The 16,039-nt window shown below is 38.6% G+C and overlaps 2 protein-coding genes across 2 annotated transcripts in view; both read left to right on the top strand.

The window, feature by feature from the left end:
- LOC139723983 (uncharacterized) overlaps positions 1-3,963 on the top strand; it is a 34,599-nt gene extending 30,636 nt beyond the window's left edge. Inside the window, exons 14-15 of the mRNA XM_071635182.1 lie at positions 896-1,057; positions 3,448-3,963. Coding sequence (XP_071491283.1) covers positions 896-1,057; positions 3,448-3,539 — 254 coding nt within the window. The 3' untranslated portion in view covers positions 3,540-3,963. The remainder of the gene's footprint in view (positions 1-895; positions 1,058-3,447) is intronic.
- A 7,324-nt stretch (positions 3,964-11,287) lies between these two features.
- LOC139723965 (ATP-dependent DNA helicase PIF1-like) lies at positions 11,288-12,280 on the top strand. Its single transcript, XM_071635164.1, has one exon. It carries the CDS (start codon positions 11,288-11,290, stop codon positions 12,278-12,280), a length of 993 nt encoding a protein of 330 aa, XP_071491265.1.
- Positions 12,281-16,039: the final 3,759 nt, after the last annotated feature.

Below are 16,039 nucleotides of genomic sequence, written 5' to 3'. Positions count from 1 at the left end.
CATGAAATTTGTCAGTCACTGTCGACTGTTATAAGCCGCTTAAATCCTTGCATCTAATTGGCTGAGGGCAAATTTGTCAGTGAAAATCGCTAACAAAACACTTCAATGAAATGACCACCTATTTTGGCACAATTCAATCTTTATTCTCGTTGACTTTCTGTCAGTCCATGATAAAAATCACTTGTGAGGACTTCTACTTTGATTAAAAAAAGATTCAATCAAACTTACCTAAGTCGGGTATCAACCAATCAGAATTGAGTATTCCCAGATCTATGTTTGATTGTCTTCCTTATGTTTGATCTCAACTTTTATGCAACAGGCTACAGGTGTATTATTTGTTTACTATCATAATTGTGACCCATAACGAGGCCATTATGGAAAGCTATAGTGCAATGACATTATCCTCAATGACCCAGGCTATTAATGCAGAAAAGTGTCAGTGGTATAATGCAGGGTTGCCCATCTAGTGTGTTTTCTCACCATCCAACATTACGTCATCGAGAAATGCTTTTCAGATGAAAAAACTTCCTTTTTTTTTTAGAACTTGACCAAGCATGTGCGATGTGTGTAATTTCCCCATTTTTGATGCAAAATGGGATTTTGTAATCAGAATTAGATGCTATTCTAATGTGCTTCAGGTTGTCTTTTGCATTTGTGGAAGTAAGAAGCTCTGATTATAATATGAAAGGAAACATTGTTTGTTACAGAAGTTAATCTCAGCTGTGTTCCACCTCTCATGTCCTGCCATCAGGAATGTGCCACCATTGTCGGATGGGTTCCCATTTATACAAACTTGGGGCTAAGTGAGACATTGATTGAAACAAAGCCCCGTCTTAGGAAAAAAAAACTCTTTCACCGACCTCCCGTGAAACTTTTCGATGTCTTTTATTTGCAGGTCCCGGAAACTTCAACACGTTTGTGCACCGCGAGCCGTTCCCACCGACGCGCGGGCCCGACATGAGCTACAACCCCAACGCCCGCTACGGCGGCTTCACCCAGATGCAGGACCCAAACTACTACCAGCGACGAGGGATGCAGCGCGGAGGCCAGAGAGGGGGTGAGTATCCTTTGTGTTCCCCCATGACTTGATGCTGATCTTCCATCCTTGCTTATGAGGACAAGCTTGTCTCCCAAACATATTTCTTGTCAGTGCCAACTTGGTATCTGTACCGTATGCCCCCAAAAAACTTTGAGCCGGACTTTCCAAAACAATAACTTTAGGAATAATGAATCAATCTTAATGCAATTTCAAGGTATGAAACTATAATTTATCACCTACATATTACAGAAATCCCCATCCAATTTTGCTTCAGTGGTCAAAGAGAAATGAGGGTCTTTGTGGAGCATATTAGGAATCCCCTCCCTCCAAATTTTGTCCATTGTGTTCACAGTTCCAAGAGCATCAAAGTGCTGAACTTGGAAGGAACGGACCCCATGACATGCTTTACAACAATGCACATTTCTCTGTGACCACTTAACCAAATTGAATGGGGTTTTCTGTAAAATGTAGGTGAGAATTATAGTTTCATTCTCTGAAATAAAATTCAGATTGTTTAATCATTTTGAAAGTTATCAATGAGGAAATCAGATGTAATTTTTTTGTGGGGGGGGGGTGGGAGGGTTGACATCCTCCATATCTGACAGCATGTTAATGCTTTGTATGGTGTTGCATTGTAGTATATACTTTGTATCCTGTGTACAGTGTATATGCTACATATTTAAAGTAAAAGAGGGAAAACAATCCAATCTCAGGCAACTCATGTTATGACAAAGTCCTTGGGACCAGCAGTGTTCTTTAGTTATAGTGAAATTTTGTTATAGCCAAAGAGTAAAGTTTCAAAAGATATATATGATAATTTTAGGACTTAGAATTGTTCTCAGGTAAACAAACTTTAACATTTAGTTCATCAACTTGATTGACATACTGTAAAACACGATATATTCGCGGCATCAAAATTTCACGAATTGCAACTGGCATCCAATGCATATTGTGTAAGAACTTTTGTGTGTACTTTAATTTCGCGAATGTCGGCGCTTGCGAAATTCGCGAAATTAAAGAAATCAAAATGCACATGAACATTCCTTGTTTTTATGCCTCCGCCACGAAGTGGTGCCGGAGGCATTATGTTTTCGGGTTGTCCGTCCGTCCGTCCTTCCGTCCGTCCGTCCTTCCGTCCGTCCGTCCTTCCGTCCGTCCGTCCGTCCGTCCGTCCTTCCGTCCGTCCGTAATGAATTTTGTGGACAGGGTAACTACCAAAACCTTTTGAGGTATCCTAATGAAACTTGGCATGTATGTGTATTAGGGGGTGAAGTTGTGCCTATCAACTTTTGGGTGCACATGCTCAAGGTCAAAGGTCAAAAGGTCAAGGTCAAATGCTTAAAATTTTACTATTTCCCTCATATCTATGCAATGCCTGAAGATATTTTCTTGAAACTTAGTGTATACATGTACTACCCAATTAAGATTCTCTGGTGAAAGTTTGGGGTCATGAGGTCAAAAGGTCAAAGGTCAAAAGGTCAAGTAAAATGTTAAAATTTTACTTTTTTCTCTGTATCTTGGAAATTGTTCAAGGTATCTTCATGGAACATAGTGTATATGCATCTACTGACTGGCAGTGGTTATCTAGGGAATTTAGGGTTCATGGGGTCAAAGGTCAGGGGTCAAAGGTCAAGGGCAATACTTCAAAATCTTACTATTTTCCTTATATTTATGCAATGCCAGCAGGATATATTTTTTTTTTAAACTTGATGTATGCCTGTTTAACCCAATAGAGATTCTCTGGGATTTTTTTTTTTTGCCAAGAAGGTCAAAGGTCAAAAGGTCAAAGATCAAGTGAAAGTGCTGAACTTACTTTCATCTCCATATCTCGGAAGTGGCTCAAGTTATCTTGAAACTTAGCACATGCTGAATTTATGTATGTTCTGCCTGACAGTGCTTCTCTTATAAATCAAAGGCCAGATGAAAATGATAACAATTTACTGTTCAATACAGAAATTGCGCTTTTTCTCCATACCTTGAAAATTACTCAGTGCATAAACTTATGAAATGGTCAAAGTCAAGTTAAAGTTCTTAAATCCCCAAATACATGCTCTCCTATTCATCCAATTAAACATAGGTCAAGGAAGGTAAACATTCAATACATTTGTGACAAACATGTCATTTTAATATTTTGCCAATTTTGTGAAAATGTAATCACACATTGTCCACATGTACTATAGACCTATTAGGAGAATCATGCATTATGGCGGAGGCATACCAGTCGCCATAGCGACATTTCTAGTTCAGTATTTTGGTCCATTACAGAAAATCCTATTAATCTAAGACTGTTTGAGAGTTTTGAGCAGGGTGGTCACAAATGTGTGTTTAAATTCCACTTCAATTCCTGCAGCCGAAAGTGTTTAATTTGGTCCTCCTTTCCCCCATTGTTCTCCGTTCGTGGTGCACAGGACGAGGTGCCCCAGGTGGACCGCGTAACCAGGCGCCGTACCGCGGGTCAAGAGGCAGCTTCGGCAAGCCTTCACCGCAGGTCTCGGCGTAGGGCCGACTCCCCCCTGTGTGAGGAGTTTGTTGCTCCAACTGCAAGAGAATTTGCACCACACCTGCAGTATCACTACGTACCAGCACGTCCACCCAACCCCCCAATCTATCAAATAGATGCATATTTGTTTGAAAACAAGAGAAAGAAAAAAAGGTTTTAGCATCATCACCTTTGTTTATTTCTTGTGTCTGTTGCGACTCCCAAAGAGGGGTCATGAACAAATTTTCTAGTCAGATTGAGTCAATTCTCCGAGAATCTTAGCCGAGGTTTTTGTTAAAATGTTGTGATACCGAGTTTTGTTACTTTTCAATTATTTTCTACATTTGTGTAGGAGTGTTCTTTTTCAATAGACAAAACGTGTGTGCGTGTGTGTCACCCAGGTTGATTGTATTTTCTAGTGTGCTGCAGGTGAAAAAAAAAAGGAGAGGAAAAAAATCACAAAAAAATAGTAAAATACAGAGGTAAAAAAAAAAAAAAAAAATGAGGTGTGGTTTGGAGTTGCCAATTTGACGAAGCATGGCACATGACCGATCGCTCCCAAGAGCACAATTATTGTAACGTGGATTGAGACAGTTGTTGACACCAATACCCAATAATCTTGTAGTTATTTCTTATGTAGCATTTATGAAATAATATATAGTGTTTATTTTTTTTTTTCATTTTTTAAATATTTTGCATCTGCATGCAAATTCGGAGAAAAGAGTTGTTGACTATTTATCTCAATGCAAATCTCATACAGAGTAATAAGAGGAAGGGGGGAGGGAGGGATTTTTTTTTTTTTTTTCAGGGACAAAGAATGTTGGTTCATAACTATCACAGTTCTTTCAGTCTGTTGTCAGAAATCCGAGTGACACAACCCTACTTGAATATAGGGATGTATGCAGTGCATTGTGGGTAACTGGGATTAACCAGTTTGCTCTCCTCCTTTAGTTTTTTTTTTTTTTTAAGTATTCGATTCTGAAATAGAACCTTGTGTCTGGAACGCTCATGAAAAGATGAAGGATGAATGCTGCAAGAGAGTTCAAAGAGATCTAGCATCGTAGAAATTATGTTGAGAGGAAAGGAATATATAGTGCTGGCTTCAAAAGCATGTTTTGTTTTGTTTTTCAATACAAGCTTTCCATAATGGGAAAGAAATCCATTGATGTGTCGCCATGGGAAAGTATTACCCACAATGCATTGCACGGTTCCTGACACGATGACACAGGAGCTGTCCGTCGTTCGATTTCAGAGCACTCGTCAACACCAGAGATCATGATAAATTGTCTTTGATATATGATATGATTTCAACATTTTTTGGTTGTTTTTTTGTTCTGACATTGTTTGCAAATAATAAGACTCGTCATATACTTCAAGTGATTAGTGTACATGCCTTGTTTGTTGTGTGGTATTCACTGCGTGGTGTGAAACTACTCCTGTGATCAGCGTCCCCCATTCTTACACCTGAAATGTTGCATTCAGGACGGGAGGATGTACAAGTATTACTCCTTTCTACAATTAAATTCACTTATATTTTGCCACTCATTCTATTAGACTGCCAAAGTGAAAAAACCGTCTGGTTCTGTTAGGTTTAGTTGAGATGGAGATTCAGGTTTTGACTGTGTGAGATGCAAATTGTAATTTTATTTCGTAATTCTCGCTTTCGAGAATTCATGTGAGATCCCGCTCATGCGCATGTGCAGATGTCACTACGTTCAACGCATTCGGACTCGTGTGATACACGAGGAAATTCGTGAGAAAAATTGTCTTTCCGTCCAATTTCGGGGAAGGTTAGATCAGATTTCACCTTCAATCTTCGTGAAATTAGTTTGTGATTTGTCTCGAAGTTATTGAACTCATAATGAGCGAAAAAGCGATCACAAACGACAAAATTTGATGAATATCGGACTTGAAATGACCGACTTATCAAAAAAGAGAAAAAAAAACGAAGCAATCCTCATAAAAGATGGGTCTCACCTTTTACTAGGATTTCCTTGACACTCGGCCATTTCAAAACCAATTTTCATTGAAGAATCTTTGAATTCCTCATAGAATTGTACACTCTTTTATATTTCATAAATTTCTCATTATCTCAGAAAAAACAGTTGGAGACCTGAAGCTCCATCTCAACCCAAACCATATCAGTTAATGTTCACTAACCGATGTTGTCTGTAGCTTGTTCCATGTTTGAGATAATTATTTTAAAGGACAAGTTCACCTTCATATACATGTGAATTGAGAAAATGCAGCAATATTAATATACCATGTACTTTGTACATAGAACACATCAGTGAAAGTTTGAGGAAAATCGGACAATCCACTCAAAAGTCATTAATTTTTAAACTTAAATGTCGCCATTGTTGGATGAGAAGACCACTAACAGCTTATGGCACATGTTTAGAACGATACAAAGAAAAAAAGAAAATTCAACATATTTTCACCTTTCTTGCCTTTTCAAAGAACCCTTGACTTGCTTCTTTCAGAAGGCAGTGACAAATAATAGAGAGAATGTGTACTTTTTCAAAAAAATTAAATTATGTCAAATTCCCTTTGTATTTCCCTTACTGTTCTGTGCATGTGACATAAACTGTAGTAGTCTTCTCATTAAGCAGTGACTATGCAGAAACTTTTGAAATTTATAACTTTTTGAATGGATTGTGTGATTTGCCTCAAATTTTCACTGATGTGTTCTACTAAGATTGCTCCATGCACTCAATTCACATGTATAAAGGTGAACTTTTCCTTTACAATTCTAAATGTTGAATTTCAATTAAAGAGATGATACAGTTTTGGTTTAGATGGGGCTGCAGGTTTCCAACTTCTCTGTATGGGTGCTTGTGAGATAATGAGAAACCTTTATGAAATAATTATTATGAAAAAACATATGATTATAATTCTTTTAAGAGGAATTCAGTTTATTTGATGAAAATGCATGGTCTTTAAATGACTGAGATAACCAAAAAAGCGATCCTAGTAAAATGCGACATGCCACAATTTTTACATGGATCTCTTTGTTTTACCTTGTTTTTGGATATCTCATTTATTTTTGATTTTCATCAAACTTTTAATATCCCTTAGAATTGTATGCTCTTTGACATTTCATAGAGTGGTGTCTAAATGTCTCCCCAAAAGTTATAAGATTAATCCTCACCTCAGCCAGTTTTGAATACTACCCCATCCCTTTAAAATTCCAAATGAAGAATTTCAAAGGATGAAAGTAAGGGAAGGTTTGACAAATGACCAACTGGAATCACAGCATTTCATACATGGCAGAAATTCAGTTTACAGGTCACAAGTTCAACACCCACAAGACTCATATAGCCCACAAGTCATACAGTCCACAAATTGTACAGCCAATGAGTCATACAGCCCATATGAGTTTGATGCTAAGCAAATAAGACCGACGTGTCCAACACCAGGCAAACGAGGCCCACGAGTTTGACATTACTGTACGCAAACAAAGCCCAGGAGTTCGAGACTAAGCAAGAAAGACCCAGGGGCTCAACACAGCAAGCCCTGTGATGTAGTGTCAAAATCGTGGGCCTTGTTTGCCTAGTGTCGAACTCATGGGCTCTATGACTCGTGAATGTGTATATACTCATGGACCTTTTTTCAATATCCAATTCGTGAGCCGTATGACCTATTGGTGTCGGTCTCTTGGGATGACTCTGAAATTCAAGGGCTCTCTGTATTCAAGCATGAAGCTTTAAAGGTTTTGTCAACTATTAAAAACAATTATCTGTTTAAAAATTCCTGACTCTTTGAAGTGTCAGTAACAAGTCTTTGTGCATGACAAGGGGGGTATGACCATATTACATGTACATTGTATTAGGTATATATTGCGCCCCTGAAGACCTCTGTTAAAATTTGAACGTAAAAACTCATGCACTCAATACTTCCTCACAATCTTCACTTGCTCAATCACAGCATTGCCAGTTCAATGCGAGTTTATTTCACCAACCAATGAAAAGATAGTTCCGTGATAACAGGCAAGACACACCATAAAAATTGGGTGCATGCCACGAGACCGACACCCCGAGTCATACAGCCCATCAGTCGTACAGCCCATTGCCAATACAGCTCACGAGTCATACAGGCCATGAGTTCGACACTGAGCAAACAAGGCCCACGGGACCAAAACATTAAGCCCTGTGTTGTATATATCGACCTCGTGGGCTGCCTTTAACTAGTGTCAAACTCATATGCCACATGGGCTTTATTTGCCCAGTGTCAAACTCGTGGGCTCTACGACTCGTGAGCTGCATGACTAGGATCATGGACCCGTTTTCTGTCGATTTCGTGGGCTGTATGAATCGTGGTTGTTGGTCTCGAGGGATGACCCCTAAAAATTGACATCTGATAGACAAATACCATGACAAAGGTGCAAGTATGACTTCTAATGACTCAAATTCATATTCATTCAGATCTATCTTTATTGATCTATGAAAGAACAGAGAAATGTTTTGCTTTTATTGACATTTTGTACACAAACACACATTGACATCACAGCTACTTGTTTCCATGACAGTTACAATGACCGTTATAACACAAATAAATCAACTAAAAAAATCCCTATGATTAGTACTGTATACGCCATATATTTCGCGAGTATAAATTTTCGCGAATCGGGAATTCCCAACGATTTTGCGAGTGGTTAAATTCGCGATCATGGAGTCCTGTACTGAACGGAGAAGTATATGCATACGTCACATTCACATCGGGGTCAGAGTCAATATTTTCGCGCGTCTTTAATTTCGCGAATAGCACCTGAGTCGCGAAATTCGCGAAAGTAAAAACCTCGCGAAATATTTGGCGTATACAGTATAATGTGCCTCCGCTGTGTTACATTATTTTCTGAACATATTCCCAGTACATCCCAACAACAACAAATACAACAAATTGATATCACATTGAAAGGATGAAACTCAAAATGTCTGCCATTTTTTGCTGGAAATCATGAACTCTAAAAATACAAGAAAAACAAAAATATAAATTGGTTTAATCATTGAAATGATGTGTGTACAAATATCATAATAATGATAACAATAATAATAATAATTCTTGTTTTTCATGGTACATTCATGTGATTTATTGGTAGGCCTACTACATATATATGGGAGTGAGAGCTAATTATGTATTACCAGCATAACATGAACACTGGTAGTTTTGGTGAACAGAGGAAAATCATACCTTACAGTAAATAAATCCAATTAAATCAAACATCATTACCAGAGGTGAGTCCTGAAATTCATGAAAAGGATTATTGTACAAACTTTTGAGTGTACACTCGTATTGTGAATTTCAAAATCTATTCACAAAATGGTAAAGAATTTAAGTAAAATATTATATCTACATTGTAGGGTAAGTGTAGGGAATTGGAGACAGTAGGGAATTGGAGACCACCAAGCTTGAGCCAACCCCTGTCTGTCCGTGCTGGCTGCAATATTGCCTCTAACACTAGTGCTTACATGCGATTAATTTTGACGACTTCCAAGCCATATTTCTCCCAGAAAACTGCCCAAATTTACCAAGGTAAGCCATTTTGATCATAAAATTTTGCTCTGATATAAAAATCACATTTTCAATGAATGTTGTGGTGTATTAACATAGTTAAGGGATGGCTCGTAAAAATAGTTTTAAACAAGGTAAGCCATTTTGATCATAAAATTTTGCTCTGTTATAAAAATCACATTTTCAATGAATGTTGTGGTGTATCAATTAGTTTAAAGGGGTGGCTCATAAAAATAGTTTTAAACAAGGTACCGGTAAGCCATTTTGATCATAAAATTTTGCTGTGATATAAAAATCATATTTTCAATGAATGTTGTGGTGTATTAACATAGCTAAGGGGTGGCTCGTAAAAATAGTTTTAAACAAGGTAAGCCATTTTGATCATAAAATTTTGCTCTGATATAAAAATCACATTTTCAATGAATGTTGTGTATTAACATAGCTAAGGGGTGGCTCGTAAAAATAGTTTTAAACAAGGTAAGCCATTTTGATCATAAAATTTTGCTCTGTTATAAAAATCACATTTTCAATGAATGTTGTGGTGTATCAATTAGTTTAAAGGGGTGGCTCATAAAAATAGTTTTAAACAAGGTACCGGTAAGCCATTTTGATCATAAAATTTTGCTGTGATATAAAAATCACATTTTCAATGAATGTTGTGGTGTAATTAACATAGTTAAAGGGGAAGGCTAGTAGCTGATCAGTGGGAATCAGTGGAAATGCTGGGAGATGATTGTTCCAATCCTTATGGGATTCATTCAAGAGTCCATTGTATATCTATTGTTGTGTGAAAATGATTTGCTTCAGAACGGTCTCATATTCAAGTAATGTGCAGATTAATGCTCCGTCACTGACCAGGGACGCTAACCTGGCAGCATTAAACTGCACATTACTTGAATATGAGACCATTCTGAAGCAAATCATTTTCACACAACAATAGATATACAATGGACTCTTGAATGAATCCCATAAGGATTGGAACAATCATCTCCCAGCATTTCCACTGATTCCCACTGATCAGTTACTAGCCTTCCCCTTTAAGGGGTGGCTCGTAAAAATAGTTTTAAATGAAAGTTTATGAAGTGGGCTATAACCACCACAGACAACTTACTGCCATTGTGTGTAGTGAATGGGTGATGCAATGCACATTATGAATGGTGACTGATCAATAATGTGTGTTGGTAATGGGGGACACCAAGATGGCGGCCATTTGTTGTGAATATAGAGTATGCTGTGGACAGTCGGTGACCTGATGTTGTTGGTTAATTGTCCATGTGTGAAATAAAAAACCCTAATTTTGTTTAAACAATTGTACACAACTCCACATATTGTTATTGGTTTATTTGTTATGTAAATAATAAGTAAATTTTAATATAACGTAAAGCTATCTTTTATTAAAATTGATATTTGAGTAAAAACAGATTACTGACACTTATTTAGTTTCTAGTTGTACGGTAGAAGGCGTAATCTGAGTCTGAATGTGTAAACTAAAGCTGAATAATTAGAGAATATAAATACTAAAGACCATAATAGCCTACTTATGTACATTTGCTTTTTAATCAGTGAGATATATTGCACAATAAGCATATCAGTGAATAGCTGAGTCAATAACTAATTTGTAATATATTTTAAATCCTGCTGTTCCAATGGTATTATAATGGCCTTCCTTCCACTACCGAGTAGTCGAGTACACATGTAGGCATACATGTAAAATATGGTATGGCTTTAAGCATGTCTTTGTATTTTATCTAACATTTTTATATGTATGTAATTATCTATGTTGATGTTTATCAATTTCTATTGTTTTATTTGTTGTTTATACAGATGCCAATGTTCTACCTGCGAAAGACAGACAAAGCAGCATACTCTCCAGAGCAGATGCAGGAAGCAGTAGCTTCTTGTAAGAATGGCGAGATGGGTGTATGTCGTGCTTCAAAACAATTTCATGTCCCTAAATCAACTCTTGCAAAGAAGGTTAAGCTGGCTAAGAATGGGACCTGAGTTTATGAGAAATACAAGCACACCAATGCATCTTGCAGTAGCTCACAGGCCAGGATATACACCAGAAGACAAGTATATGCAGAATGTGAGGTCACTTTAATAACTTTGAACAACAGAGAGTATATGACCACACTCTCAACTGGTGCCAGCAGACAGTAAAGAGTAAGAAGGCAGGTTGCAGACCAGATCCTATGCACATTTTTGTCACAGGAGGCGCTGGAACAGGGAAGTCATATTTGATATCGGCAATATATCAAATGGCACTGAGAACACTTCAAACAGAAGGGAGTAATCCTGAAGTGAGGAAAGTCCTGCTGACTGCCCCTATTGGAACTGCAGCCTTTAACATCAACACTACTACTCTACACTCAACCTTCTTCCTGCCATTGGGACAATCCAATTCTTACAAGAAACTCGGCGATGACAAGCGGAACACCCTACGGGCACATCTCTATGAGTTTGAGATATTGATCATAGATGAAGTGTCAATGGTAGGGTCTCAGATGATGATGACAGTGGATCAACGCCTCCGTGAAATCAAAGGCATAGATGAACCCTTTGGCAGAACAAGTGTCCTGGCTTTTGGAGACTTCTACCCACTGGCGCCTGTTTGTCAAAGATTTGTGTTTGAAGAATCTGTTGACATCTTTACACGCTTAGCAGGCTCCCTGTGGGAAGATCACTTCCACATTGCAGAGTTAACTGAGATCATGCGACAAAAAGATGACAAGCTCTTTGCCCAACTCCTGAACCTAGTACGGGAAGGGCTGCATACCAAAGATGATGTTATGACCTTGATGGAACGTACAGTCGACCCAAATACAGATGGCTATCCAACCTGTGCTCTTCATGTCTTTACAACAAAGAGTCGAGTGGATGAATACAACAAGAGTAAATTGGCAGACCTTCCAGCACCCACCAGACTGCTAAAGGCTGTAGACAAAAAGCCAAATGTTCTGAGAGACTATGCAGTAAAGGATGACCCCAGGTTTACTGGTGGACTGCCAGGAGAGCTGCATCTTGCAGTTGGAGCAAGAGTGATGCTAACAAGGAACTTGGATGTGCAGGATGGTTTGGTGAATGGAGCTCTTGGAACTGTAGTGGGATTTTGTGGAGACACAGCCAGCCAACAGCCAAAGGCAGTGATGGTTGACTTTGATAATGAAAATGTTGGTAGCAACTCCCGACAATCCACATCAGAGTATAACACCTATTCAAAAGCTGTAGCAATAACACCAATAGATACTTAATTCACAGTTTCTGGAAAGAAGGCAGGCCTAGAGATAACAAGGCGGCATTTTCCTCTCAGACTCTGCTGGGCTACCACCATTCACAAAGTCCAGGGATTAACTGTCAAAGAAATTATAGTAGTTTCCCTGCAAGGAAGGTTTGCTGATGGTCAGTGCTATGTAGCTTTTAGCAGAGTACCCTCAATTACTAGCCTGTTTCTGAGAGACTACAATGAAAGCAAGATGAAATCCAGCACATCTGTAAAGCTGGAAATTGAACGAATGAGGACAGACAGGCTTCTACAGACACATCACACCGCAGTACAGATAGCTCTCAATGCTGATCCCAAACCACTCCTGCTTGCTGTGCAGAATGTGAGATCTCTTCATGCCCACCACACAGATGTCGCTCATCAGCCATTAATCAATGACTGTATGGCAGTATGCCTCACTGAAACATGGTTATCATGCGAGAACTCAGCTGTGCTGAATGCTCTTCCACACCACAAACTTCTTCATAAGGGCAGACACAGAGGACCTAGCTTAAGAGGGTCAAGATAAGTCACTACATGCGTATGTACCAGTTCCATATTTGCTAGATCCAGTCTTGAGTTATCTCGTAAACTGATACAATTTCATGATTTGACCTTGACCTTTGTCCATTGGCCGATTTCACCCAAAATCTAATCAAGTAATTGCCCCATCATACTTTACACTTGGACCAAGTTTGGTAAAATTCCAGCCAATATTACTCAAGTTATCGCGTAAACAAATGCGGACGGACGGACGTACGGACGCACGAACAGACGGACGGACAACACAAAAACGAAGTGGTGGCGGAGGCATAAAAATTTGAGGTAAAAATCAACAATTATTGGTTACATAAAGCAGTTAAAACAATACCTACCGAGAAAGGTACTGATGATGTTGTATAACAATCTCATATTCCGACAGGTTATCTATATACGGTCTGGTAATCTTCTTGAAAAATCAAAGACGATTTTCATGAAATTTGATGGAAATGATTATGAATGATCTTATTTTGTTAAAATGAACCCCACCTCCACCTACCGTCGATGTTCGTTGTTCCCTTCCTCCTCTTTCCCTCCCTTCCCCTCTCTGCGCTTGACCATGTGCCTCATGGCTGTGAAAGTGAGAGAGGTGGACATCAGACAATCAGTGGGCTGCATGCATCCGATAAGCTGCAAGTTAAGCTATCCTGTTTCTTCGGAGGAGCTATGTTACCATGATTCTTTCATGAGTATAGGGATGGATCATGTTATATTAAGGATAAATGAATATTCCATTGCTGAATGTATGTATAATCGCAGGAGACAATTATTATTAGTACAGCCCGGCCCCTACCCTGAGTAACGTTAGATCTAACGACAACATCAGTAACCTCACCACGCAGCGCCCGCGCCTGTGCCCGGGGTTAACTTATTTTTACCTTGAATTTACCTCATCTCACTACTCCTAACCCTAGAACACACCTTGCTACTAGAACAGTTACTAGTAACGGTCGGTCATGTTAGTACATTGCTTGGCATTAGTCATGACATTACTGTAGATAGTGTGGTGTGGCAGGGTTAAAGGGAGTCCCATGCATATATATATATATATATATAGGTCCCGTTCAAAAATTAGATAAAAACCCAGTTTTGATAATTGTTTTTAGAAGTTTATGAGTTTGGGGGTAGCCTGGGCCTGGGGGTAGCCTGGGCCTGGGGGTACATGTAGATAGGCAGGCTATGGCATATCTAACTTGTTGTTAAACTGAAGTCTAACATACAATGTAGATCTAGAACAGTAGAAGTCTTATGACATCTTTATTCTATTTCTAGATTGAGCTGTCGTACTATCACTAGTGTTGAGTCACCCAACCGATGATATAAACTGTTTCTTCTCGTCCAAAACACAGCGCTGTTCTGATCAGCGAGTGAGCATGACCTGGTGTGGGGTGCGCGATGCTCGCACGCACTTGTACTTGTTGTTTTGAAATACGTTGCTGTGACACTGCGTTTTTTGGAAGATCTGCGAGATCTATCCTTTTGCATAAAAAAACAAGAATTTTTTGGATTAATTAATAAAATGGGAAAACCAGCCATACGTATAGTGCATGTCTAGATATTCCACTAGAGGGTTGATTTAGTGAGGCTGAAATACCCCTTTGTTTGGCTTTAGGGCTTTTTTAGCTGCATTTTTTTGTTTACATCATGTATCGTAATTATTTGCGTGGCACAAGGACCTTGTCCTTTGCTTCATGTAGAAGCTTGAAATCAATGTTTTTTGTTATCACTCACTGACTCAGTCTTTGATAGGGTGGAAATTGAAAATGAGATTTATAACTTTTATTGTCAACAACATCATCATCAACAACATCTGGTATATGGGAGTGTGGTAGTCCTGCACTGCTGTAGTTTCCCTGTCGTTTCAGAAAAAAATGAATGGTTGAATGATTTCTTGACTGCTTTTTAAAAATGTAGTGGTTTGCAGTATACATGGATGTCACGATATATCAAAAATGTCTGTTGTGTCAAATTTTATTTACTCCAGTTTTCAAAGTTTCAAGCTAGAAGTAGTGACAAGAGATGCTGGTAAAATTGAAAAAGAAAAAAATAAATAGCTTCTGACATTTAACTTGCGATGGGTATTGAATAACTTCAGGGAAAGCACGCGTCTGTGTGTAGAAACAAGCTTCTTTCAATTGGCTCTCTAATATTAGTAATGCTGACATTTTCTTTATCTTGTCATTCCATGCCAGCTGAACATCGATCACTATGTCCAGAATCGGAGAGTATCATGCTCACAAGGTAAGTTACTTAGGTTTCCAGAAATACCATCATGCCATGAATTTGGGTGATTGAAGATTAAGGTTACCGAAATGTCATTTTCATTGTTTTTAAGTCGAGATGAGACAAAAAAAAATGGCCTAGATATCCCATCCCTGCATGGATTCGTAGATCCACCCCTCAGGTGATTTGTCAGTCACTGTGACCTAATCTCTGGGTTTGCCAGTTGGCATCAATTTTGAAAAAGCCAGCATGACTGATGTAATAATTACAAAGTGCTATATTATTTCAGGGCTTGCATTGACTGAGAAATTGCATGATCACTTCAAGGGGGGATTCAGAAATTTCGTAAAGGGGGGGGGGGGGGGGGGTGCCTTTTCAAAATTAATGGGGGGGGGGGTGAATGCGCCCCCAAATGTTTTTATTTCTATTGTTTTAACCAAAATGTAAGGTGGCACACGTTCGGTGCACTCTACCTGGATTCGCGGCTGTTAACATATTTATGAAAGATATTTTCCCAAATATATAGTCAATAAAATGAAGTCTGAATGAGGTCAAAGAAATTTAATAAGAGCAATATCACAGACGTATATCATACAATTTTAGTCCATTAGAAATCTTGATGCAAGATTACCGTTGTTACGAGTGTACGTACCTAACTTAATTAAGCTCACTTGTTTCATGGGATTCATGGTCAAAAGGTGGCTTCTATGAATGTGAATCCTTGGGGTAAGTGATGAAAAATAGACTAGATTGCATACAGATTATGCGCATGCATAATTTTAAAGCAATGAACACAGTCTTCTTTCATTTTTAATCAACAGAAAGAATCAAGAAAACGACAACAAAATTACAGTCGGGAGGAGAAGCTGCAAATAGTGGATTTTGTGAAAAGACGACGTGAGGATTTATTCGGAAAAGCAGGGTACTGCGGTGTGAAGGTGCAGTATTAAATTGTTTTTCTGTACTTCTTCTGTTACTGCCAATG

This window comes from Diadema antillarum, unplaced genomic scaffold, assembly GCF_040938485.1.
Source record: "Diadema antillarum isolate AM-2024a unplaced genomic scaffold, OU_Dant_1.0 scf00000204, whole genome shotgun sequence".
Classification (NCBI taxonomy): domain Eukaryota; kingdom Metazoa; phylum Echinodermata; class Echinoidea; order Diadematoida; family Diadematidae; genus Diadema; species Diadema antillarum.
Note: the sequence above shows the minus strand (reverse complement) of the source record. Positions and strands in the feature narration are given on the sequence as shown.